The sequence below is a fragment of the Ixodes scapularis genome, unplaced genomic scaffold (genome assembly GCF_016920785.2).
Source record: "Ixodes scapularis isolate PalLabHiFi unplaced genomic scaffold, ASM1692078v2 ptg000154l_1__unscaffolded, whole genome shotgun sequence".
NCBI classification, from domain to species: Eukaryota; Metazoa; Arthropoda; class Arachnida; order Ixodida; family Ixodidae; genus Ixodes; species Ixodes scapularis.
Genome location: NW_024609924.1, coordinates 842,599 through 868,906, shown reverse-complemented (window position 1 = coordinate 868,906; position 26,308 = coordinate 842,599). Strand labels below are relative to the sequence as shown.

At 45.7% G+C, this 26,308-nt stretch overlaps 1 protein-coding gene and 2 long non-coding RNA genes across 4 annotated transcripts in view; 2 read left to right on the top strand and 1 right to left on the bottom strand.

Annotated features, from left to right (window-relative positions):
• The first annotated feature begins 3,373 nt into the window (after positions 1-3,373).
• Positions 3,374-12,980, top strand: LOC121833967. The gene is made up of 2 exons (XR_006076957.1): positions 3,374-3,569; positions 6,959-12,980. It is a non-coding gene; the product is annotated as an uncharacterized LOC121833967 (long non-coding RNA).
• Positions 3,431-16,393, bottom strand: LOC121833968. Its single transcript, XR_006076958.1, has 3 exons — positions 16,368-16,393; positions 15,059-15,113; positions 3,431-3,519 (listed from the first exon to the last, which is right to left on the bottom strand). It is a non-coding gene; the product is annotated as an uncharacterized LOC121833968 (long non-coding RNA).
• A 420-nt stretch (positions 16,394-16,813) lies between these two features.
• Positions 16,814-26,308, top strand: part of LOC8039884 (lanC-like protein 2) — a 36,641-nt gene continuing 27,146 nt past the window's right edge. Inside the window, exons 1-2 of one of the 2 annotated variants that reach the window (XM_040208435.2) lie at positions 16,814-17,220; positions 17,296-17,416. In XM_040208435.2, coding sequence (XP_040064369.2) covers positions 17,107-17,220; positions 17,296-17,416 — 235 coding nt within the window. In that variant the 5' untranslated portion in view covers positions 16,814-17,106. The remainder of the gene's footprint in view (positions 17,221-17,295; positions 17,417-26,308) is intronic. The other variant, XM_042287692.1, reaches the window with a different exon arrangement.

Below are 26,308 nucleotides of genomic sequence, written 5' to 3'. Positions count from 1 at the left end.
TTCAGAGCAGATAGCTATGAAGCTATATTTTTATATTATACCATCGTTCATGACAAAAAAGCCACATAAACACAAACTTTTTTTAGATTTCCATCCTTGGTCCAAAATTTTAGTTTTTGGGCATGAAAAATGACAAGAATAAAAAATACAAGCTCATAGCTATCTTCCCCTTAAAATTGTACCCCAGAAAAACTCAAAAATGAATCGAAGTTACGTAATAACAAAGCGATAGTTTTCCTAAAGTGAAATTTATGGCAAAAAGTGGAATGGAGAAAAATGTGTTCAGAGGGCTCCAACCTCTACCTTTTCTTTAGCAATGGTGGACTGAAAATAATCCATAAAAATATAAATATGCAGTGTAAACTTATGAAACCTTCTGGGAATACTCTCTAGATGTTGGTGGATATAAATATGACATTTTTCAAAATCAACTTTTTTGCAGAAATTGTTTTTTCTGGGTAGTGTCCCCCCTTAATGGTTACCAAATCGTCCAACATCTGGTAAACATACGGTTCACAGGCTTCTTCCTAAACCCTTCCGTTAACTTCCGAAAAAAAGAAGAGTAAGTTTTGTTCATAATGTAAAAACAGCGCAAACAAACACGGACGAAGGAGAAGAAACACGCGGACGGGACAAGCGCTGCCCCGTCTTCGTGTTTCTTCTCCTTCGTCCGTGTTTGTTTGCGCTGTTTTTGCATTATGATCAACGAATACCAACTAGCCCAACTCTCGACATTAAGCAAGTTTTGTTCAATTTCGATAGATATGGTGACTTCCGGTAATTTCCGGTGAATCCAGGCAAATCCGGTAAATTCTGGCTTTACCGGAAGTGAAGAGTCCCATAATCCAGTAAACTTAGATTTTTTACTGGAAATAAAATTCCAGTAAAAAATCTTTTTATCAATAGGGAGGCCTATTCAGTAGAGGCACAACTTAAAGATCGGTAGGGGTAGATAATGAAGGTTTTTCAAAGATTTGCCTCTGCAACCCGTGTTGGCCATGTCTACGCTCGCACCGCCCTCTTTTTGCTGTCGTTCCAAGCCGTTTGCATGCCTAGTTTCCTTTCCTTCCGCTCTCCTGGAATGGCGGTCCTGTCGCACATCCCTAGTTTCTTCTGGCCTCTCAGGGTGGGTCTGTATCGTGTGCTAAACAGCTTCGCTGGTCATCCACCTTCACAGAGTGGTATGGCTCATGATTTTTTCTTGTGTCACTAATGTCTGCATATTCCAGTGCCAATGGAACAAACTGGGAGCCCACTCTGCACACAAAAATATGCAGCGTCCATTTTGTTGGAGGTGCAAAATTCAGCCTTTCCACTCTGGTTTTCATCAGAGTGGAAAGGCTGAATTTCTCTAGGTGTCCTAGAAGCAGAGGTCGGCATTTTAGGTCGCCCTCACTCACCCTCACCCTCACAGCCACACTCACCTAAGTCCCTCACTCACCCTCACCCTCACAGTCATACTCACCTTCAGCCCTTCACTCACCCTCACTGAACCTCACGGCCCTCACGCACTCACCGCCCTCACGGCCCTCACGGCCCTCACGCCCCTCACGGCCCTCACGCCCCTCACCGCACTCACGGCCCTCACGCCCCTCACTCACTCATGGCCCTCACACCACTCACCGCCCTCACGCCACTCACCGCCCTCACCGCCCTCATCGCCCTCACGGCCCTCACGCACTCATAGCCCTCACCGTCCTCGCGGCCCTCACCGCCCTCACGGCCCTCACGGCCCTCATGGCCCTGACGCACTCATAGCCCTCACGCCACTCACCGCCCTCACCGCCCTCACCGCCCTCACCGCCCTCACGCCACTCACCGCCCTCACGTCACTCATGCACGCCACTCAAGCCAGCTTCAGATGGGGCAATTTCGGCCAGAAACTTTACGTCGCAACACCAGCAACACGCGCCGCCCGCGATCACACGCAGCAACCACTTGCTGCAATTTGCCATCGTCATCATAAAATTTTATTTTTCTTGCACTATTTAGACACAATTAAGCGTTATAAACGTGTTTTTATGCATTTAAATCCCGTTAAGAATACTAATGCACCTTTCTGAAACAGTTTATTTCCAAAAAACGATCGATTTCAAACGAGAACCAAGTCTTTCGGTGTCGTCATCGCCGGCACGAGGTATCACGTGAAAATTTTGCGTCCCTGATTAGATGCAGCCGCTTCAAACGTATTCGAATTGCTCCGAGTTGCTTGCTTATTTCGAGCCGGACCCGATCTCAGCAATTCGTGTCGATCTAGGGAAAGCTAGAGAACAACCCGCCATTAACACCAAAATTGCTGAGAAAGATGCTCGACCTGAAGGGGGCCTCGCGCACTGACCGCCCTCACGGCCCTCACACCACCTCATGCACTCACCGCCCTCACGGCCCTCACGCCTCTCATGCCACGCACTGCCCTCACGCCACTCATGGCCCTCGCACCCCTCACGCACTCACCGCCCTCACACCACTCACGCACTCACGGCCCTCACCGCCCTCACCGCCCTCACCGCCCTCACCGCCCTCACTGCCCTCACCGCCCTCACAGCCCTCACCGCCCTCACCGCCCTCACCGCCCTCACCGCCCTCACCGCCCTCACAGCCCTCACGGACCTCACTCACCCTCACACTCATGAATTTTCCTGGTTCAGAAACTCACTCACCCTCACCTCACCTGTGAAGATGAGGGTGAGTGAGGGTGAGTGAGGGCCCTCATGAGTGAGGTTTGCCGAGGTATGCCTAGAAGTCGTCCTCCAGGTCGTCCTAGACGTCGTCCTTTGAGGTCTTTCGAAAGGTTGTTCTCGAAGTCGTCCTAGAAATCATTCTTGAGGTCGTCCTTGAGGTCGTCCTGGTTGTTGTCCTCCAGGTCATCCTTAAGGTCGTCGTAGGCGTTGTCTTTGACAGCGTCCCTGAGGTCTCCTAGGCGTTGTCCCTGAGGTCGACCTTGGGGTTGCTCTAGACGTCTTTGAGGTCGTCCAAGACGTCCTCTAGGTATCGTCCTTGAGGTCGTCCCACCATAGTACTGCTTCGCTGGTCTTTCTTCTTCACCAGAGTGCAAAGGCTGAAAGTTTTTTTTGTTTTGGTCTTTTGCCGGAGCCTAAGAAGGAGAGAGGGGGAGAGCATATTCATGATACCCGTTGGCTGTTAACTAGCTGACGAGATTGCTTCAATCTAAAGCAATTCTACTGCCTCACCTCGGTCTGTGCGTGATATTTCAGTTTGAGGCAGACACTGCTGATTGCAACTGTTTGAAAACTTACAATAGTTGCCCCCCCTCCCAGTTAAACTGAGAGGTTTTCTCATTCGATGTCAGCCTGCACTGTAATCAATTGGGGAAGTGACGGTGTGAATTTTCAATTTTTCTTTTTAGAACTAAGAAGCAGAGAAGAGCCGCAACACCTGTTACAAATCTCACCCACTCCGCAACATCCTCGCCGAACGTGCCTCAAGCTGCACCACCTACGGCCACCATGGACTCGCCAGTTTCTCCAGCACCAGCAGTCACACCCCCACTGAAGGAACCTGAAAGCACAGATGGGACAAATGAACCCAAACAGCTGCAAGGAGTTGAGGTAGGTTCTCCTGTACAATCGTAAAATACAGAGCAAGTGCCCACTCAAGATTTGGAGATTATTGAAAAAACCACAGGGTGGGCGCTTCTTAGGTTTGAAAGCTACAAGGCGGAAGAGACATATTGTCACAAACGATAAATGATGAAGCAGTGAATAACTGCTCCTCCCATAATTATCTGACTAATCACATGCCATAACTTCAATTCACTTGTTTTTTCTAGTGTCTTCATGAGCTTCATGGGTATGTTGTCTGGGCCTGTCGCTGTACCTGCTGGAACTTTACTTTCTGCCTTGTCCCATTCCCTTGTGGTCGCCTCCTTTGCTACACAATTCTGCTCGTCCTCTACACTGCTGTTGTCAGTGCTATCCACTCGCCCCCTCTGCTCAAGCTGGGAGAAAGCTTCTTTGATTGTCTGCCTAATATATTCCCATGCCTCTTCTCTCTCTACTCCTCTCCCCTCCTGTGTGGTCTGTAAGTGTTAGAAACCCTGTCTTTCTCCCCTGCGCTTTAATGCACTCGTAAAACCTTGTTGCCGCATTCCTACCTTTTTTATTTATTTACATCATCCACTGCACTCCTAATTTTGGCCTGTGTTAATAATGCCTCCCTTTTCTGCTCTTGGAAGTTCTCCCATTTTCATGCTACTTCAGCTGGCAAGGCTCCTCTTTTCTTTGCCCACTTATGCTCCCTAGATGCTTCTTGGCACTGCGATATGGCTGCTTTGATCTCCTTATCCCACCAGCACTTTGGTTTCTGTCTTCGTTTTGACTTCTTTTTGTTTAATTCAATGTTTCCGTAATTTTTTTTTAAAGATTCCTATTACATCCTTATACGTCCATTCTCTTTCTGCTTGTTTTGATATATGTTCTCAACACTTTTAGACACTTTCTTTTTAGAACGCAGCTCTTAGGCGCCCGTTTCCGGGTTGAGCGGCGTCGCCGTCGCCATCGGCGTAACTGCACATTTAATTATGGGGCGTTTCCCCGCTAAAGATAGTGGGAAAATTTTTACCGCTAAAGCTAGCGAGGAAATTTTCACCGCTAAAGCTAACAGGGAAATTCTTCCGCTAAACAGTAGGTGAGCATGATTGCAAACCAGGAAAACAACGGGGGCAGGGATGCGAACCAGATGCAAGATCGCGAAGTGGAATCTTACCTCTGATGTTGCGGTACACCTCACCCAATCAGGGCGCGGCGACCGCAGCGACGTTTGTGTTTGCTCCCGGGGCTAATAGGTGCTTTATTTTGGATGAATCTACAGGACAGGTGTTATACCGAAAGGGAAGTAGAATGAAGATAACAGATTGACCCTTGGCATTTCAAAGCCAGTTATCTTCAAGTGAGATACCTAGTGATTGGATGCCTGCAAAGTGTTTTTTTGATTTCCAGCAGCATATTTGAAAAAGAAAAGGGGTGTAATCGTTTAATTGCTGTTAGCTACGAAAATGATGATTTTGAGTGGAGAGATGTCCAAGTGGGCATTATCTCTAATTAAGAGCATGCCCATTTGTGCCGTTTTAGCCATACCTGAAAAGGAAACAGTGTTTTTGGTGCATGTTTGGTGCACTGAGATGTGTCAAACAGTTAGATGCCCAGAGATTCACTCAAACTACCAAATACTGTGTCAAAGTGTGCCTAGCATTTATGACTATCTCAATTATTGTTCTTTCTAATACAGAGTGTGTTGTATGGCTGAGTCCTAGCATTTTGTTTGTAACGCACTCCTGTAACGGGAAACGTTGCACAAAAATTGGTTTAATACGAGTGCTGCATCTGCTTTTGGCCGGAGCTTGTGTCCCCGCTGATTGAACACGATTGCCAGCCGATCACCAGCAGACCACTCGTGTCCAATGTGTGCCCCTTGCTGGCCTTCGGTGGGTAACAGAAAATTCAGCACTGCGGTCTAATTATCTAGGAGCTGCCAAGTGAACATGCTCACACGTATGTTAGGAGAGCGTGCGGGCAGTGACAGGGAAGAGAGCGAGCGTATGCTTGGGAGGAAACGGGAATTTACAATAGAGCAGGTTCAAGGTGTGTGACTGCCTGAGACGCAAATTTCACGTTCCACGCCCACTGGAGTGCTAGTTTTGGCAGGTTTTTCTTTCACAAACACTGCACATGGCAGTGTTCGTGCTGTCGAGACACAAAAGGCGTACCAAGTTCATCTGTGCAACGTCACCTTAGAGCTGGGGTCAGCAACCTTTTGCAGCAGCGGGCAGAGTTATCACGAGGCTGACATGGAGGGGGCCGGACGGCAAGTCGCGAGGCAGGGGCAGGTAAAACAAGGTAAAAAGAAAATGAAGACGCTCTCTGCCCATTTAGGGGGGTGCCGGGCAATATGCGAAATAGCACCGCCCCCCTAGCGGTTCAGGTGCACTCTGGGAGCAGGAGACTGCCAACAGGTAGTTTCGGTTTTGCTGGGTTAGTGCATCGGTTGCTTGCTGTCGTCTCTGCGCCGCCATTGCTCACGTCGTCGTGGCTTGCTCCACACCTATGCGTGATGCAGTAAGTACCCCTTCCTCCTCGTCGCTACATACGCAGCGAATGATGAAGTGATCACCATTTTGTTGGCACGGGAAGCGAGCAGGAACGCCGCAACAACAAAGTCAAGTGAATATGGATGGTTGTACGGTGAACGCCGTGCCAGCTCACTGCATGCATTTGTTTGCAACCTCGAGAGCAGCCACTGAGACTAGTACTCCAGTTTTAAGACACACTTGCTCCCGTGGCCAATTTACTCACAGCGATGTAGCAAGAGTTGCATGTTTACTCTTGAACGCATTCTTGTCCAGCAACGTTCATCACATACCGCGTAGGCTGATTGAAAACAGCGATTGGCGAACCAAGGGTGTTATAAAACTGGAATATTAGCCTCAGTAGCTGTCCTCAAGGTTGCAAACGAATCCATGCAGCGAGCTGGCACGGTGTTCGGCATACATCGATCTGCATACATTTGGTTTCATTGTTGCGGTGTTTTCGTTCGCCAGCACAATCGTAATTGTTTCGTTATTTGCTGTGTCTGACATGTAGTGACGACAAGAAAAGAGTATTTTCTGCACCGCGCAGAAGTATGGAGCAGTTTATGGCGAAGTGAGCAATGGCGACGCGGTGACGATAACAGACGACAGATGCAAAACCCGGTGAAACCGAAACTACCCGTTGAGTCTCCTGCTCCTGGAATGCACCTGAACCGATAGGGGCGCTAATACTTTGCATCCAGCCCATTGAAAGGGCACTTCGCCTCACAGGCCGCAGGTTGAAAACCCCTGCCTTAAAATAGCACACAATTGGTTTTGTTTTATCACTAGCTTTGTCACAATAATGGGCAAAAGGGGAGAAGTGTTTTCGTTTGTTTTTTATAATACACATGATGATGTCTGTTTGTGTAGGTGATGCAGGTGAATGCCCGAAGGAGATCAGCTGCTAAAAAACCCATGACGGACATTCTCTTCAATTGCTGTTTCTGCACCCAAGTCACTGGGGATCACCGTGGAATCCTCACTCATCTGGTTGACCACGGTGATGAGCAACTCAAGTGCTAGCAGTTGTTGTTGTTGTTTTCCAAAGAGGAAGAATTAAGGTGCCACGCTGAGATTCACAAGCCAAAAAGAAGTTTTGGGTGTCAACTATGCCCAGCAGCATTCCGAAAAAATAGTCCATTGGCCAATCACATTGAAGCCCACACTGGTGAAAATCCTTCAGCAATGCGTGTAAACTCTTTCTCGGTGTAGTTGCCTGAGCTCTCACATGCAAGACCGGACTAGCAAAAAGCCTTTCAAATGTGAGCTACGTCCTCAACTCTTTAGTGCAAATGCAAATCTGACGTGCCACATTCGAATCACATAAGCAGGACTCCTGACAATTGCAAGCAGTGTCCCCAAACCTTTAGTGGCATTCACAAGCTAACTTGCCACATTTCAAGTCACACAGGGGAGACATTTTACAAATGTGAGCTATGGTATGCACTCAAGACTTTAGTTGTAGAGGAAATCTGACATGGCACATTCAAACGTACACAGGTGAAAGACCTTGCCTTACACAGGCGAAAGAACCCCCAAGCCTTTATCGTAGCGTAGGGCTGACTATCCACGTTCGAACACACACGGGCGAAAACCTTACAGATGTGAGATGAGATGTGTCCCAAAGCCTTTATTCAAAGTGAGAAGCTGACCTGCCATATTCGAAAGCACAATAGTGAAAGACAAGTGCGAGTGAAGTCCCCTCTTTTTCGTGCGTTTGGGAGGCTGATTCAACACATTCAAAAGTATGTGTTATGTACTTCGGATACTTCAGGGTTCGGGTATAACATAATACTTTATTAACAACAAGCGGCCGGAATGGCAGCAGCCTTCCTTGACGCGGTTCCAGAGTCGGCTCCTTCTGATGAGAGTTTCTTAGGCTTCCTCGGCGCAGTCGTTGCAGTGCGGGTCGGTGGCACCATCTAGTGAGGGCGTACACAGCACTCCTCCCTTCTTAATGAAGGCTACCTTCTTATTGAAGGTTACTTATGTGAATCTTAGAAGCTTGCGGACGGTTCGTGGGGGTCGTCCCATATTGGGTGTCCTTGAGGTCTTCACTGTCCTTGCTTCGCTCGTTGCGTAGCCTTGGTCCTTGTCGGGTGGTAGTTGTTCCCCAGGACTTGATGCTAAAGTGGTCAAGTGTGGCTTTACTTGGTCTTTGTGGCGGCGCACTTGCCCTTGCGGAGTTGACACAGTAACAATGGATGTTCCGCTGGTGTTGTCACCCTCACCCAACCACCATCGAGGTCCCTTGCCGAAATTGCGAACTGCTACCTTGTTCCCTTTCTTGTGGCGTAGTCCCTTTTCCTTTTCTTGCTCGGCCCGTTGCCTAGATTCTGTCGGCAATTGCTTTAGGATTGCCTCTTCACTCCTCCTGGGAATACAGAGGTCCAGTCCTGCTTTCATTGGATAAGCCAGCATCTGCTTTGCTGGAGACATTTCGCTCAAACGGGGTGCTCGGCGATACATGAGCAACCATTGAGCAAGTCGGAGCTTGAGGTGTCTTCCCTCTGTTTTCTTGAGTCCACCCTTGACCGTGCAAACAGCTCGTTCTGCTAAGCCTTTAGGTGCTGGATGAAAAGGGGCAGTTCAGAGATGCTTGATCCCATTTCCTTGAACGAAGTCTTGGAAGGGCTGGCCAGTGAATGGAGTTCCATTGTCTGTTACAATGGACCTTGGTAGTCCGAACCTTGCAAAAATGTCACGTAGGTGTTCTACGGTTTGCTCAAATGTGGCACTTGCCACAATAATGACTTCAAGCCATTTTGACTTCGCATCTACCAACACCTGTAGCATCCTCCCCTCGAATGGTCCTGCGTAGTCGAGATGGAGACGCTCCCAGCATTCCTTTGGTTCGGGCCAGGGTACCGGTTCTGCTTTTGGTGGCATTGGGGAGTTCTGGAGGCACTGCGAACATTGTCGTGAACAGCGCTCTACTTATGCGTCCATGTTCGGCCACCACACAAGAGATCTCGCCATACCTTTCATGACCACCATTCCCTGGTGAGTTTCATGCAGCAGGTCTAAGATGTGTTGGCGTACAGGGGTTGGCACAACCACTCGGGTTTCCTCGGTACAGGAGATTCCGATGCACGCTTAGCTTATCATGTCTGTTCCCCGGGGAATCGGTGGCCGAGTGGACTAAAGTGCACACCCAGCTCGACGCACGTGGAGCGAAAGCTCGCGCTGCAGAACCCAGGGATCCTGGGTTCGAGCCCCACCCTGCCCGTTTCGATCTGGATGAGCATCGTACCGGTGTGCGGTCGTGTATCACTACTGCGTGAGCACGTTAAAGACCCCAGGTTAGCAGTCGTACTGCACTGGCGAAATTGCTCATCTACAGTGTAAACCAGTGTCGCCCCTACTGGCAGACCGACCTTACGCTGTATATATCACTAAAACGTCCAAGTTGACTTTTTGACGTCTCTTCCAAAATGGTTGTAGTGATTTGTCCGGAGGCTTTTGTGGCCATCCTTCTTCCTCCCACTGTAGCACTTGGCTTAAGTCCTTGTCGCTGCTTGTGAATTGTTGTAGTTGCTTGACTGAAATCTCCAGCTTTTCTAAGCTCGAGACTAAGTTGACCAGTTCCGGAGGATCTGTATCTGCCGTCTTCAAGGGCAGCCTGCTCATGGCATCGGCATTTCGGTTGAGACGTCCTGGTCGGTGCTCGACGCTGTACCTGTAGGCTCCAAGAGTAAGAGCCCAGTGTTGGATGCGCGAGGCTGTCATGGCTGGAATTGCCTTGTCTTCCTGAAAAATCCCCACAAGTGGCTTGTGGTCAGTGATGGGCACAAAACTTCGACACAGCAGGTAGTCTCTGAGCCGTGTGACACCAAAAATAATGGCCAGTGCTTCCTTTTCTAACTGTGAGTAATTCCTCCCGGCCGGTGTCAGAGTCCGGGACGCGAATGCGAGTGGCGACTCCACGCCATCCTTCCGATGCGAGTGCTCAGCAGCCACACCATACGGTGAGGCGTCGCATGCCAGAACAAGCTCTTTTGATGGGTCATAGTGGGTCAGGGCCCTTGCCTTCATGATGGCATTCTTGCTTTTGCCGAAGGCTTTTCGTTCAGTGTCTGTCCATTGCCAGCAGGTGTTCTTGCGCATTAGGGCGTACAAGGGTGCAAGCACTGTGGACAGATTCGGAATAAACTTGCCGTAGTACGAAAGAAGTCCAATATCACTGACAGTTCACTGACATCCCTGGGTTCAGGTGCTTCAATGATAGCTTCTGCATTTTTCTTTGAAGGCTTCAGCCCCTCTGCGTTTATCTCATGGCCCAGATAGCAGAGTGATTCTTTGAAGAACTCACATTTCTCTCGCCTGAGCTTCAGCCAAGCGAGACTTGCGAAGAACTTTCTTTAGGTTCTCTAGATGTTTTGCATTGGTCTTTCCAGTCACCAGAACATCATCCAGGTACACAGATATGCCTGGAATTCCCTGCAGGGTATCTTCCATTCTTCTTTGGAACAGTGCCGGAGCCGAGGACACGCCAAATGCTAAACGGTTGTAAGCAAACAGTTTTCGGTGTGTGTTGATGACCAGGAGCTTGCTGGTTTCTTTATCAATGAGTACTTGGTTGTATGCTTCACGGAAGTCTAGTTTAGAAAACTTGACTCCTCCTTGCAGAGAAGTGAAGATGTTTTCCACTTTTGGCAGTGGGTACTCGGTTGTCATCACTGCAGGAGTCACACCTAACTTGTAGTCCCCGCAAATCCTGACACTTTTGCCATCGGCTTCTATCAGTAGTACGACAGGGGATGCCCAAACAGAGTGGTCTACGGCCGCAATGATGCCTTCTTCTCCAAGTTGTTGGAGTTTCAGTTCCACCTTGTCCCTCAGTGCATATGGTACTGAGCGGGCTCTGTAGTACCGTGGTTGGGCGTCGGGTAGAACGTCCATATGCACCGGTGGTCCTTTGAATACACTGCAACTTGGTTTGAAGACCTTTTAAAATTCCTGGAGTGTTTCCAGTACCCCTCGGTCGGTTGCAGTTTCTCCTAGTTGAGTGGAGTTTACTTGCCGTGGAAGCAGGTCAAATACTATCTAGTGAAGGCGTACACAGCAGTATGAGACACTAGAAATGGTATGTCCCATAACTTGTCTAGGTCAGCTGCACCGAGGAAAGTTTTTATGAGAAAATAGCCAGGAAATTCGCAAATCTCAGCAGTCGGTGTTTTGCTCCGGGACATAAAAATGCACAGAGAAGGCCTTGCCTATGTCAACAGTTTTCACAAGGCTTTCTTTACATAACATAGACAATTGGACAAGTTGATTCATCATTTGAAGTACAAACAGCACAAGGACACAGACAGTCAAAGAGGGCAGACAGTGCTGGTGTTTGTTTGTCCATTTTACCCTGTTAGTGTTTTTCTGCTGTATGTGCTTTCTGTACAATGCTGCTTTCTAGCCACTAGAAGTTGTGCTAGGAGAGGAGGTGGATTTTTAGTAATGCATTACCTTTAATTATAATGCAGATGCCAAACAGCCCTCACTAACCGTCTGAGCCTGATAGATCTTGGTGGCCCTTATTTAGAAAGGAAGCAGGCCTACCTGAATACTTTGCGTTGAAAGCATCTGTGCGGGTGCCTGAGGATTTTCGTGCCTAAGGGGGCACCTCGGGCATGCCGTAACTATTGTAAAAAGGATTTTAATGTGACTTTGTAAGTTTCAATTATATGTAGACTTTTGGTGTTGGAAAGATGTATAGTTGTGTCTCACTAATATGAACACCTCTGTTCTTCCCAAAACTGTCCATAATGCGAGTTCTCAGTAATGATGATACAAAAATGTATGTGCGAGGTGTGACCAAATTGTTCCGGGACTGATTTTATAGCGTAAAAAGAGAGGGCAGCACAGTGACGCGCGGGCAGCAGTCGGAAGGCGGGGGCTTTCCTGCGTCATTATGCCAAATGGCGTCACTCTGTAACCTTTTGGAACTGCGCTACACGAGTTTGTTTGACCACATGCACAAGCATAACGGCGATCTCTCCACAGGCTGCAAACCAAAGTGAGAGCGAACATGAATTTTACGTCAAACTCGGCAAATAAAAAATAGATACCTCTGAAATGATATACTAGAAGGCTTATGTCAAAAAGCAGTGAGGTGTGCGAGGTGTTTTGAGTGGCACTCGCGCCTCAAGAATGGCAGAATGTCACTGAAGTCAAGATGTCGGATGAGGTCACCCCACCGCTCTTCGTCTTCTAGCGATGTTCAGCCGTTCCTGAAGCAAGAGTGTCGCCTAAAACACTTCACAAAAAGCTTTTACCTTTCCACTTTGGTGAAGAAGGAAGACCAGCGAAGCTGTACTATGGTGGGAATGAAGTAATGGCCGTCCAGAAGTTGGCAAGCCAGAGTGGAAAGGTTGCCGCCATCTATGAGTGAAGGCGGCAAGCAGAGTGTTGTGTCGACATTTGTTTGGTACCGGACACCATCCTGGGGAACTTAACAACTCCGCTGTAATTCACTGCTTTTTGCCACAAGCCTGCTGAAGCATTTGTAAGGTTTCTGTTTTATATTTGCCGAGTTTGATGCAGAATTGATGGTCGCTCTTGCTTTGGTTTGCAGTGTAGGGTGAAATCACCATTCTGCCCGTGCACATGGTCACAAAAGCTCGCGTAGCGCAGCTCCAAATGTTCACAGAGCGACGCCTTTTGGTATAACAAGACACAAAAGTCCCTTCCTTCAACTGCAACGCGCGCATCGCTGTGCTGCCCTCTCTTTTTACGCTTCAAAATCAGTCCCCGAATTTTTTGTCACACCTCATACTTACCAAGTTGTCCCCAAAAACAGTTTCCATATATTAGCGGGGTATTCATATTTATGAGGCACATATTAACGAGACATCACTGTATTACAAAATGATTTGGAGAATAAATGTGTTAAAACTCTGCTTTTATTTCTGGCCCCGACTTCTGTGCCACCTCTGGCCATGTCCTTACACAGTATGCCAACATCTATTCAATGCTCTTTGTTTGCTTTTAGCAGGATATTGGGGAACCAAAATGTGGCATGTGTTGATATGAGATGTGAATTCTCTATCACAAGTAATTGCACAGAGTTCATGTGACCTAAGTCCAACACTTGTAGCTGTGCAAGTCCAATACAAAAGACCTCATCTTTATTTTTCTAGGCCATGAAAGCACACATTCCGAAAGTATTTCGCCCACTAAGCACTGCTGAGGACCTCGAGTTGAAATGTTGCTTCTGTATATAGCAGGGGTGGCCAAACCGCGGCTCGCGAGCCGCATGCGGCTCTTTGGTCGACCAAGTGCGGCTCGCGGATCCCTCGTAAGGGGACCCCCCCCCCACCTTCCCGCATTTCCCCAGGAAAAACAGAAGAGATTTCAGGCGGAATAAAGTACGGCTACTGGTTTGGCAGCCTTGTACCTCCATACGTACACGTCGTACAGCCTTGTGCAATCATACGTAGCCAGAGTCCGAACAAAATTTAAACTTGCCCCCCCCCCCCCCCCCCCGTGGCTCTTAGAAGTTTCGTGGTTTCGTTTGCGGCTTTTAGGCCTGGTCGGCCTGGCCACCCCTGGTATATAGGGTGGTCCAAGTCACCAGGCTCGATCTAAAATGGACCGTAAAAATCGACGCCTGCACGTGGCAATCAAAACTTTTCGTCAAAGGTGTATTTCACAGGTCGGTTTTTTCTTGTAAAATTAGAAAGCGTAGTTTTTTTTCTGTAAAAAATAGGGCCAAGAAACTTGCCAGGGTCTACAGCGGGCGACGACCCAGGCGACCAAGTCCAGTAGCGGGGTGTGTTTGGAGTTTATGTTGATAGATGGCGTCAGGAGCAGCGTCCGAAGGTGCAGCCGACCAGTGGAAGAAAGCAGACAACACGCAGACGAAATCTGTTGGCAGCAAAAGCGCCGTCTTTATGCAGACGTGTTGTTTTGCTTTAAGTTTTGCTTTTATTGTTCGCATTTATTTTTTAGCCGAAGGTACGTTTCAAAAAGATAATGTTTATTTCAATAAACCACGGTTGTCGCGAGCCGTCACGATAGGGAGGTAGTGCCATCTCTCAATACGAACGCCAAACACACCCCGCTACTGGACCCCCGTCGTTTGCGTCGCTGCCCACCGTAGACCCTGGCAAGTTTCTTGGCCTTATTTTTTACAGAATGAGAGCTACGCTTTGTAAATTTACAAGAAAAAATTGACCTGTGAAATACACCTTTGACGAAAAGTTTAGATTGCTACGTGCGGGTGTCGAATTTTACGGTCCATTTTAGATCGAGCCTGGTGTCATTTTTAATTCGAACAGATTTATTTAAAAAAAGCTGTGAAAGTTACACTACTGCTGCTTGTGGAGGTGAGTTATACGGCCAGGGGGACATATTATAGGGGGCTAATCGTAACAATCAGTTGGCTAATTAACTAAAATTCGATAATTAACTTTTTAATTAATGAAAATAGACATATGGTTCCAATTAGAAACTTGCTCAGCGTCATCGAAAAGCACTAAATCAGTCATTTTCAGAAAGACTTTGAGCGCGTGAGAAGCGTAGTAGTGCACTAAAGTTACCACTCGTGGAGCAGGTACAAAGCTAGCGGTTGCGGTAAGGCGCCCGCGCGATTTTTCCGTCTCTTATCTAGCCCCAGCCTTGTACCTGCTCCTGTTGGAGTGGTAACTTTAGTGCACTACTACGCTTCTCATGCGCTCAAAGTCTTTCTGAAAATGACTGATTTAGTGGTTTTCGGTGACGCTGTGCAAGTTTCTAATTGGTACCATATGTCTATTTTCATTAATTAAAAAGTTAATTAACAAATTTTAATTAATTAGCCAACTGATCGTTATGATTAGCCCCCTATAATATGTCCCTCTGGCTGTATAACTCACCTGCACAAACTGTATCAGTGCATCTTTTACGGATTTTTTAAAATAAATCTGTTCGAATTAAAAATGAACACCTGGTATATATATATATCATAAGATCAATGCAGAATTGTCAACCACCCACATCTTGTTCATGGCAAACAATGAATTGAGTGTCAGCACTGCCCAGATGTCATTGTCTGCAATGAAGGATTTGAGCGGTCAGAATGTTCCAAGTGGGCGAAACACCTTTCGAGGGTCAAAATGCATTGAGCAGCATTCTGCAAAAATAGTGACCCAGTCCGGCATGGGTGCAAAACCTTACCAGTACTGGCAGTGCACTCAAGCTTTTACTTTTCACGACATTCAGCCATATCAACTGTAAATGCATTGGAGTAGGAATGTTATTAAAATGTACCAGCTGTCAAAAGTCTTTTGTGCAAAATGTAGAGTGTACCAAGCTACTTCGAAATATACACAGGAAAGATCCTACACATGCAAGCAGTGCCTAAGAGGTTTCACTTGGGTGGGTCATTTCACCTGCTATGCTGGAGTGCACTCTTGCGAGAGAGCTTTCACATGTGAAGAGCTTCCAACAATCACATTTGAAGCATGCACTCTGTTTTGTCCCACGCTCAACTAATAATTTGTTCAAATGCACTTGCTGTCTGAAGACCTTCTTAAACAATGTGCATTTTATATTGATGAGCACACATAAAGTGAGCGACCTTCCAAGTGCATGCAGTGTCATATATCCGGGTGGCACTCAGTCGGTCGAATAATGTTTTACCGAACAAGGTCTTGCACCCGACTTTTCATCGAAAGATACTTTAGCAAACAATTGGCTGCTGCAAAGCGGCATGTACGGGTGGGCCAGGTGGGTTAACATTTTTAGCCGCCACAAACTGTCGCTTCAAAGTGGTGTGAGTGATGCGTCATTTGCTAAAACTGATTTGCTCAAAGGACCGCTGTTCGCTAAAACGTCATTCAATCGTGATATCGACCTGTCCGTCATATCCAGCCTCTCTGCTTTGGTGGACAACAAGAACGCCATTTTAAATTTCAGTCGCCGATAGAATGGGTAAGTCACGGTTAAACAAAGGGGTCCCAACATCGATCGGTCAGCAACAGTAAAGCGACTCGCATTCCAACAGTGAGCATGACGAGTTGATCACCCTTGTGTTTGACGACTGTTCATTCAAAGGCAGTTTCAACTATGAGTGTACCTAGCCTTGTTTAACATTGAATTCTTACTGAAACTGTTGTTCTCGATGTTAGGAATTCTTACTGAAACTTTGTTCTAGGTGTTAGGTGGGCTATCTCTTGGGGGACTGCTGGAGTTGTAATTTTCAACTTTGTGTGAAATATATATTTGCCTGAATAATATATAACTGAAAGTTCAGATACAATATATAAGGCAGTTAATATTCCTAGGCAGACCAGCAGACACCTACATTTGTTATATCTCTGCTGAAACCTGTTCGGAATCGTGTGGCCGAGCGTCGCTCACGACTCAAAAGAACTAAACAGACTGCCTCCGCCCGTGGAAACATTGGGTGGGCCAGTCGCCGAATGCAAGACAGAAAACGCGGGGAAAACTATCGGCCATGAAACATATTTATTTGCCTCAAGAAAGGGAAGGAGGAATCATGTCGGTAGCTTTCGACCTGCAGGCTGAAGCCGGTCACTCGCAGTACCGTGAGTACCGTGGTAGCCGTGGTAGTACCAGTAGTACTACAGTACCGTTGATAGATGGCGCCAGAATTTGTAAACAAATGTAGAGAGCCCATGATCTAAGAGAGAAAGCAACCGAAACCATGGATATCGTTTTAATGGCGGGCGCCATCTGCTAACGTTGCCTTCTGCGGAGATCAGTGCAGATCGGTCGCAAACGCACGAAGTTCAAATGCGCGTGCGTTGCTCCGGCGGCTAGAGGCGCTTGCGGACGATCAACACAAATCCGCCAGTCGAAGTCGACGCTTTCGCCACCTGCACCCCACCTCGGAGCCCTCGCAGCGTGTTGCAAACGGGACGCATGTCACGTGACCCGATCGAGCAGTTGGAAACACTCTAAACTTCAGGCACACTTAGCAAGCGAGGCGTTCTTTGCGTCGCTCATCAAGACGCTGGAACGAAGTAAGTGATTTTGCACGCGAGATTCACAACTTGACACTTCAATGCGTCCCCGAACCGATGCCCTATTTTGCCGGTCTCCTTCGAACACTTCTAGGCATGACTGACCGGGCGTTCGAAAACAAATTCGCCGACTACGACGGTAGCTCAGACGTCATTCTGCCGGACGGGAAGGTGCGTCAACATTTCGGCACTCCCTTCAAACGCGCTGCCGAAACGGCCGTAATTATCGCGGCCGCTCTGTTTCAGTTCACTCACAAGTTCGAGCAGGACGTCAGGAAGCACCTCCTGGAGCTGGTGGCAGTGCTGGAGAAGAACCTTGACAAGCACACCGACTGGAATGACGCTTCCGTCTACACCGGCACCACAGGTGTGGAAGGCTCTTCAGCGAAGTGACAGTTATTGCGTCGTCTATGTTCAAGGCATCGGTATCCAAACGTTGAATCAATAAGAGACTGGGGATATATATTTATAGATATATATATAAAATCTTGCGGTATTCACAGGTGGTGTTTCGTTTGCTGAAAGTCCAGTCTTTTGCTAACGTGTATGTTTCCGAAACATTTTGTTTTCCTTACTTTGGTCTTGAGGTGGAAAAGCATAGACGTAAATAAGAATATTGACTGAACTCGTAGCGGAGTGGAATAGATTAATCAGTCGATCATCAACATTACTATGATTACATGCAGTTCGGACGGAAGGCCATCATGGCTGTTGTCCGTTGACTTTACAGCATTCTTTCTAATTTATGAATGGCCTGCACAATGGAAGTCGCCACTGTTAGCTAGTGTGTTGGTAAATTGTCACTCTTGTATGAAAGTCACTGAACTATGGTGAATGCTATGAGGGCAGATGGCAGAGTAGGTGGGAGTATTAACATATTAACCATGTTGAATTCACTTGAGACGGGAGTAGAGAAGAAACATCAAAACATGGAAGAGACAGAAAATGGGCAAAACGACGTCTCGAAAATTTGTTTAGTATTCACCAGCTCGCCTGCACCCTTACCCTATTTTCTAGGGGGATTGTCATTAAGCTGGAACTTCTTTAAACCAATACCCCAGTTGAAAATTCCTATTAAGTTCCAATTGGAATTTCCTTATTGGTACCAATTGGTGACTTATTGGTACCAATTGGGTTTTTGGACAACCAATTGGTCACTGCCAATGGGAACCAACGGGAACCAATGGGAACCATTGGGAACCATTGGGAACCCATTCAGGTTCCAACTGGAAAAATAATTCCAATTGGTGAGACCCATTGGCCAGTGCGGTTCCAGCTGGAACCCACTAAAACCAATTGGTTCCAGTTAAAACCAGTTGGAATTCCAATTGGATTTAATGGGAATTTTCAGCTGGGACATCATCCTGGTTCATGTCTCATGCCAACGAATATGTCCTTGTCCTTTGTTGCTGATGCATTCTTTGAGAGTATCAATAGACTGGCACATTTGATTTTTGTTTTGTAGGAGTGCCAGTCAGGTGGTCAAGGACTATTTGCGTCTCCAGCTCGTTGCTCGCCCTCCCGCAGCGGGAACGGGAAGCGCTCTAGTAAGGGTTCCCTGGTTCTCCTGCTCAGCGGGCACGGCGGAACTGCTCGCGATCATGGCTCGCGAAATGTCATTTCCGAATGCAAACAACACTCTTCACTGTCCCAATATAGTGCTGCAGCCGGTATGGGATTGTAGCTTATTAGAGTCTTAGTTTTGCATATAGTAGAAGAAAACGCTGTGCTTTTGCGTTAAAGTTGCGTGCTCCACGCTGCACATGCGTATAGTCACCATGCTTCAATCCAAGACTGCAATTGTGGGCTCCGTGCACAAGCAGTGTGAAACACTCAAACACCCAGTGCTTACAATTGCTTGTATACGCACTAACAACTTACTACTGTTTCACCGGCTTCCAACGCCAACGAAACATTCTGCAGTGAGCAGACGAGCAAGTGGGTAGGCGTTCCTTCGAACTGGAAAGACTGAGATTGGCAAAACCACAAATATTCATTCAAAGTCACGACTTTGATAGCTTCATATGCTATACCCACAATTAATGTAATTTTACATTGATTTTTTAGAGGAGCTAGAATGTTTAATTGATTTTAGACTATTTTTATATTATAACATGTTAATTAAAAATGCTACAATTGGCACCAGTGATGATAATTTGCACACTTTCGATTGCCAGACTTGTGCGCTGATCATTGGCGACAAATCATATTAGAGCTTGCAAGACTATGTATAAAAATGTCTTAATTCTATTCGTATTAATACGAATTGTGGCAATATAGGCCCCCAATAAACGCCACGATCACAAAAATATGCCATTTCACCATAATAGTCTTTCCAGAAAGGTCTAATCTTGTTTTCTTTTTAGCATATAAAAAACACTGGCATCGTTATCAAGATATACAAACTGTCACACTGGATCTAGTATAAACTCATATGCGTCACGCATTGCTTTAAAAAAAAAACACACTTCTGCTGTCTGACTTGGATTCTGCCTTCGGGTTTTATAGCGAGAACAGCGTTTCTTAATTTTTTTTTTTTTTTAACATATTCTAAACTTATTGCAATATTTGTGGTTTATTGTTGACGTTGCATGGGATGCGCTATGCAGATGCCTACTCGGGCCACACCCATGTCCCGCGTCTCGGGATCGTTCCTCGTCGTCTTCCGCAACTTTCCCCTGCTTGGTGGCGCCCCCTAAGGGTATTACACTCGTCACCCGTGGTGATATTTTGTCAAATTTAAATTGATTTTGTTATTCTTGTGCTGGGAATAATGTTAAAGCAATTAATCGTCTAAATGCCTCAAAACTCATTAAAAGGCCCGCAGTTTATTATTTCACGTGACAATTATCTGAGCGAGAAAAGGTACCAAAACACACAAATATCAGCACTGATTTTTTAACAAATACAATATTCTATATTACCTCTAAGGTGTAAGAAAGACCCTGTCACACGTATGTCACAAAAAATAAAGTTTCCCCAAACAACTTCTTTAGCTCAATAATTACGGTGCAAGTCCCATCTTGAGTTATTAATGAATCCGATTTTCACACCGATACCGAGAAATTAAATCCAAAATAGAGGTTAGTTTCTGTTTCGTTCCAGAATTCAAACACGCCTCCTGGTGCAAATATTATGCTAAACACCGTTTTTGTTTTCAGGGTAAAGTGGTGACCCGCGCTCATAACACACTAGCTTCCTCGTACAAGCAGGAATAATTAATGTCACTCAGTGAAGCAAGCACACTAGACAGGCTCAGCAGCCTGTATACCGGCACGCATCTCCGACCCGTGCCCCCACTAGAACTGCCATTTTAGAAAACGAGTGGCGCCACCTGTAGTGAATTGGAGTCGCGAATACAAACAGTGAAAGTCTCCAAATGCATATCTAGGTGTATCTCGGCTCAAAAGAGGTCTCCATCTACAAGCAGGAAAAATCTAGAACTTGGAAATTGAAGTATTCAACACCCCCTGTGTAGACGCTTTGTGCGAGTACAAAGTATTAAAGGACAACAAGCTATGTTCATGTAGACCTCTGCCCAATCTGCACTGGGATCTGCATATGACAGGCCTTACGCTCAGTGTCCCAACACAGATCATCATTCTTGGGTCCCTTTCATTGGCCTATTATCATCTGCTTGCCTTGTCTTGGCCCGTCATTTGTAGAGAACTTCCGCCACACCAGTGGTTCTCAAGCATTGATGTGTGGGGAACTCCTTGCTGACCTACCGAAGGGATGGGGGACCCATGCCAGCAAGGGAAAGGGACAGAGAGGAATAAAGGGCAACCTTAACTGTTATAGACAGGAAAAGAGAAGCATCAAGTGAAAAGGTTGAATGGATGGATAGATCGTAATGCCTATATCCTTTATAATGTGTGGTAGCTTGCACTACCTAGCCAGGGTCAACAGAAAAGGCCATTTAAAAGAAGGGGGGGGGGGGGGTTTGAGGCGAGGGCTTTGTGGAGCCCCATTTTAGAACCTCTGCGCTACACTATTCTTTGTCTCACTGTAACTTGGCAAACGGCAAAGGCTACGGCCCCAGTGAGCCATTCAGCGCATCAGAAGGAGATACGTGACTATACTGTGATTAGTTTTACTCAGAGCTGTCAAAGCCACAGACAGGAGAGAAAGAGGAAGGCTGCTTTTGTATGAATTTGGGTGAGGAGCTAATCTCCGAAGGAAACAAAAGTGACATCTCGGATATACAAACGAGGGTTCAATTAAAGGGGTCATGAAGCGCTTTTCTAACTTGTTCCTTTTTAGCTTTCCTCCACAACTCATAAATCGTGCATTGTACCAAACAGGTCAAGAAGACGAAAAGGGGGTAGTCCCCTCTTGCTCGGACTCTCGTTTACAGCCATTCTCCTCCTAGAAGATTAGCCCGTCGCTCAAAATTCAGACAAAAGTTGCTTTCTCCATTCTTTTCACCCCGAAGCTGAGAGTGCTGTGGAAGCAACATGCTCGTTGGGCCAGCCACACTTTTGCCACATGATCACACTCTCTCGTGCATACCCACTCGCAGAGAATGAGGTCAGGTGATGAAAGGGAGGCGGCTGATTGGTCCGGCAAGCGCGTAGCTTTCACCGCGATGTCAGCTTAGGGGTGAAGGGAATAAGTGAGGTCCGGTGTCGTGTGACGTGGGTTTGGACCCAGTGACGCGCCTTGGGGACCGCGGAGGTATCACAGTGAAAAGGCAGAGAGCTTACGAAGGGAAGGAGGTGCGAAATAATCCGCTGTGTTTTCAAATTTTTGTACCTAAAGTCAGGCTTTTAACTTTCTACCTTTTTTCTTCTGGCCCACTGAACGATGTGCTATAAGTAAAATACCAATCTGAATTGATTTATCCCAACCCAAAGTTTGTTTCATGGGCCCTTTAAAGAACCCCTGAAAAGGGCTTTTTTTTTTTAACGTTCTGGTTGGGAGACACGTGTCAAAAATAAAATTTTACGTGAAAAAAACATTTTTTAGAGCAATATTGACGGTGCAAGATGCGATTTCGTCTGTAGTCACCTTCTTTCTACTTGTTTTCTCTCTCAGAATTTTGGGCGCGTGGAGGAGAGGTAGATTGGCCAGGCCGTCACGTTGAGGTGGAGAGAGTGCATGACCATTGACCATTTCGTGAAATCATAGACTTTGCGCGCAGAGTTTAAACTAAATCTTGCGCCGTCAATATTGCTTCGAAAATTTTTTTTTTTTCCACGTAAATTTTTTTTTACACGCGTGTCCTAATTGGTTTACATAAAGAAAACATTTTTTTTTCTTTTCGCACTGACAGGGTATTTATGCTCGCCAAGGTTTTTATTTGTACATTACATAAGAGAGCCCAACGAACCAGAACACAATTCGCGGCTTGAAATTCGTTTCCTTTCCGACCGAAAGCAGCCGATCGAGAACTGGCCGGTTTAAATTGTGCTCACTCTCTTCTCTGTGGCCACGTGCCGTTTTCTATGGTTTAGACACAACCACCAAAAACATTATCAGAAACACACATGCAATATTAAAAAGAAATATATATATATGATACCCATTTTTTTTTTTTTTTTTTGTGACTTCTAAAAAGCTGCAAATGTGTTTGGGGAAAAAAAAGTGTCACAGCCATGTGACTTCCGCCACCTCCCTCCTCCTCTCTATTACTTCTTCCTCCCCAGTCCAGTTTTTCAGTTTCGTGCAGTTGCGTTTTTTTAGTTTATTAAAAATATACGTGACGCTGTAGCAAAATATTAATTGGGCAGTCTTCTGCCACCATTGTGAATCGCCTGGCAAAACATTAAGAATAAATTTTGGGAGGTGTTAGTGTTCGTTTAAGGAAGAACATAGGCCTAAATTTCAGTTTTTTTAAAAATTCATTTTTCAAATGTGAGGTTTTCGGTTTTAGAAACTAATTATTCAGCCTTACACTAGATTTGATAACCATACACCAAATATTTATGTTGATATAAAATATTTTCAACACATTGTGAGGGAGTAAAGAAGCTCAATGTTTGAATGCATTTTTCTCAGTTCCACATTTTGCTGCAAATTTCATACGAAGGACATAGGACAGATATGCATCTCATATTTTGAGATAATACCTCTTCCTAAAATATTTACATTTGAGTCAGAAAAACTAGACAGCCCAAAGTCCCACATCCCCCACTTTATATTCAAGCAGTCAAAATGGTGCTTAATGGCTTCATTTGCATATCATAGATTTCTTAACGAAGAGTGACACATCTTTTTATGCAGGTATATAAAATTCTCCTAGAGAGCTGAAAGTTTGCACAATGCACCTACATCTGATGTCAAATCTCCCCTGCAAATTTCATTCCGATCACTTGAGTAGATTAGAAGTTAACTCTCTAGCCAGTTTCCGCAACTTCAGGCATCCACCATGCTTTTTGCGAACATCAACAAACTAATGGAACTCATCGTTTGGACGCAATCTTCCTTTTCTCACTGGAGCGATCAGACAATCTGCACAGTATGCGGATTAGCAAGCATCCGTGACACGAATCACATAACTTCAAAACATGGTGACGTATATTCCTCTACCTGGAGAAAATCTCCGTTGTATGAGTACGACACAAGAGCAATGTCACACTGTCAACATTAACGCTGTTGTTGAATGTGACGACTTCAAACTTGCCTCATACTTTTTGCACACGCCATCGAACTTGTCGTTTGATGCCATCTTTTTTTCTTGCGGGAACGATGGGGCAATCTTTGGCTTTTGGCAGAGTACAGGGATTAGCAAGCATCCGTGATGTGCTGCATGTGACCTCGAAACGCGATGATGTTTGCCCCTCTCTGTGGAAAAAATTTCCGACGTGTGAATGCACTGTTAGGAGCTTCACTATGAGAGATAGATGGCGACGTGGGAAAGCCGGTTCGTGCGTGCAGTGCCGTGCAAAACTAACTTCGACCTTACAAAGATTTAGCGTGATGTTCCCCTAAACCTACTGTATTTACACGCCGGCATTGTTCAGAAAAGAGTTGGCATTCATTCGGGAAAGACTTGCCAACGATGGAGGAGTCAAGCTTTCACCCTGTAATTCGACCAGTAGGCCCACAAATAGCACAAAAAGTGCCAAAGATGAACCATCTCGTGGTGGCGTTAAATTAAGAGAATGCTGTACTTTCCCACGGTGTATGCAAGTTTTCATTTACAATAAGATGAATCAAAGTTAAAAAATCTTAAGCCATAGGCATAGCTTGCGTGGAAAAGGGGCATTTGGAAAAGTGTGAAATTCCGAGCTAGGCTTCTCGGCGCATCAATAATATCTTGTTTGCCCCAAGTGCCCTGGTATAACGCATAAGACTTTCGAAGGGTAATATTTGTAAGCTTTTTATTGTCATAAGCCAATTTAGTAGATGGAAGCTTTATCTAATTCAAGCACAGGTTTGGGGTTGAATTTTTTAATAAAAAAAAAAATACCATTTTCTGGGGGAATTTCTGAAATGAACGAGCGCACAGACAACTAAGATGGCTAATTTTTTTTTTTTTTTTTATTTTTGAGTTAATGATTATTGAACTGGCCAAGGCGAAAACTGGTGTTTCTTCACCTGACGGAGATCGCATGTTTGACCGCTCGCTATTCTTTCACTTTTCACACTACTGCGCTAGAACTCTTCCGAGACAGTTTCAAAATAAATTTTATGGCACTTAATAAATAAATAAGTGGGTATTTTGGAATAATTAAAAAAAGGCAAACTTTCTTTTTCCAATAATTTTTGGCAAAGATCGTCGTTGCATGACCCAACATCATGTTACCTAACACCACAACTTGACACTGATGTCAATTTCCCTGCTAAATTTCATGGAAAATTGGTGCCGCGCGAGACGTCAGGTTGTGACGTCAATTTTGCCACTGAATTTAGCATGAAGAAAACCTTTCAGCCTTTCCACTCTGGTGAAGAAGGAAGACCAGCGAAGCTGTATTATGGTCAGACAACCTCAAGGACGACTTCTAAGACGACCTCGAGGACGACGCCTAGAGGACAACCTCAGGGACGACATCTAGACGACCTCAAGGACAACGTCTAGGACAACCTCAGGGACAACGCCTAGGACAACCTCAGGGACGACGTCTAGGACGGCCTCAAGGACGACTTCTAGGACGATTTCGAAGACAATATCTAGGACGACCTCAAGGACAACTTCTGAGACGACCTCGAGGACGACCTCAAGAATGACTTCTAGGATGTCCTCGAGGACAACCTCTCGGATGACATCAAGGACGACGTCTAGAACGACCTCAAGGACAACTTCTAGGACAACCTCTCGGACAACCTCAAGGATGACGTTTAGGACGACCAAAAGGACAACTTCTAGGGCGACCTTGAGGACGACATCTAGGACGGCGCCTAGAGAAATTCAGCCTTTCCCCTCTGGTGAAAACCGGAGTGGAAAGGCTTAAAGGTCTGGTTGCCGCCGTCGCTTATAGATGGTGGTAGCTGTCCTGAGTTTTGTGTCGACATTTCTTTGCGGGGGACACGATCCTGGGGAAACTAGCACTTAACAGCACCGCTGTAATTGACGTGATGTGTCCTCACGGGGTCAGGTTGTAGTGTCATGTGACATTTATTTCCCTACTAAATTTAGCAGGAAAATAAATAAACGATGTGTTGCCGTCCACTTCCTGAAACAACTGTTTAATGTCGTCTCAGATAACGTAAATGTTGACTCCTAAAAAACTGTGTTCCATGCATTGTAGGTTTGGATAAAGGTTGCTGTCAATTTGTTTTAAATGGAAGATTGCAGAAAGGAGAAACTGTGGAGGAGAGAGTTAGGAAGGGAGACATACAATGAACACTCCTTATTTTGAGAATGGAGTCAACCCTTGAGAGCACCCTTCTTTGAGGCTGCCCCTGTGTTTATTTATAAGAAAGAAAAAAACATGGCCTAAAAATATATTTACTAGGTATAAGATTTTTTTTTGCAAAAAAAACAAACAAACATTGATTTTGAAGTGTGTCATATTTAAATTCATGAACATCCAAAGAATATTTCCACAAAGTTTCATTATATTTTTGCTGCATAGTTAACTTGCTAATTATTATTTTCAGTACCTTGGTGGATAGTTATCAGAACATTTTGAATGCTTTTTTGCCCATTCCATGTTTTCAGTGTAAATTTCAGTTTAGTTAGACATAACATAACTTCAGTTCATAACAGGACTAAAGAAAAGGCTCATTCTTTGTTTTTCCTGATCGAAATTTAATGAGAAATGCATGTGTGAATTCTTTTATTTTAGGAATGTTTTCTGAAAAAAAGCTTAGC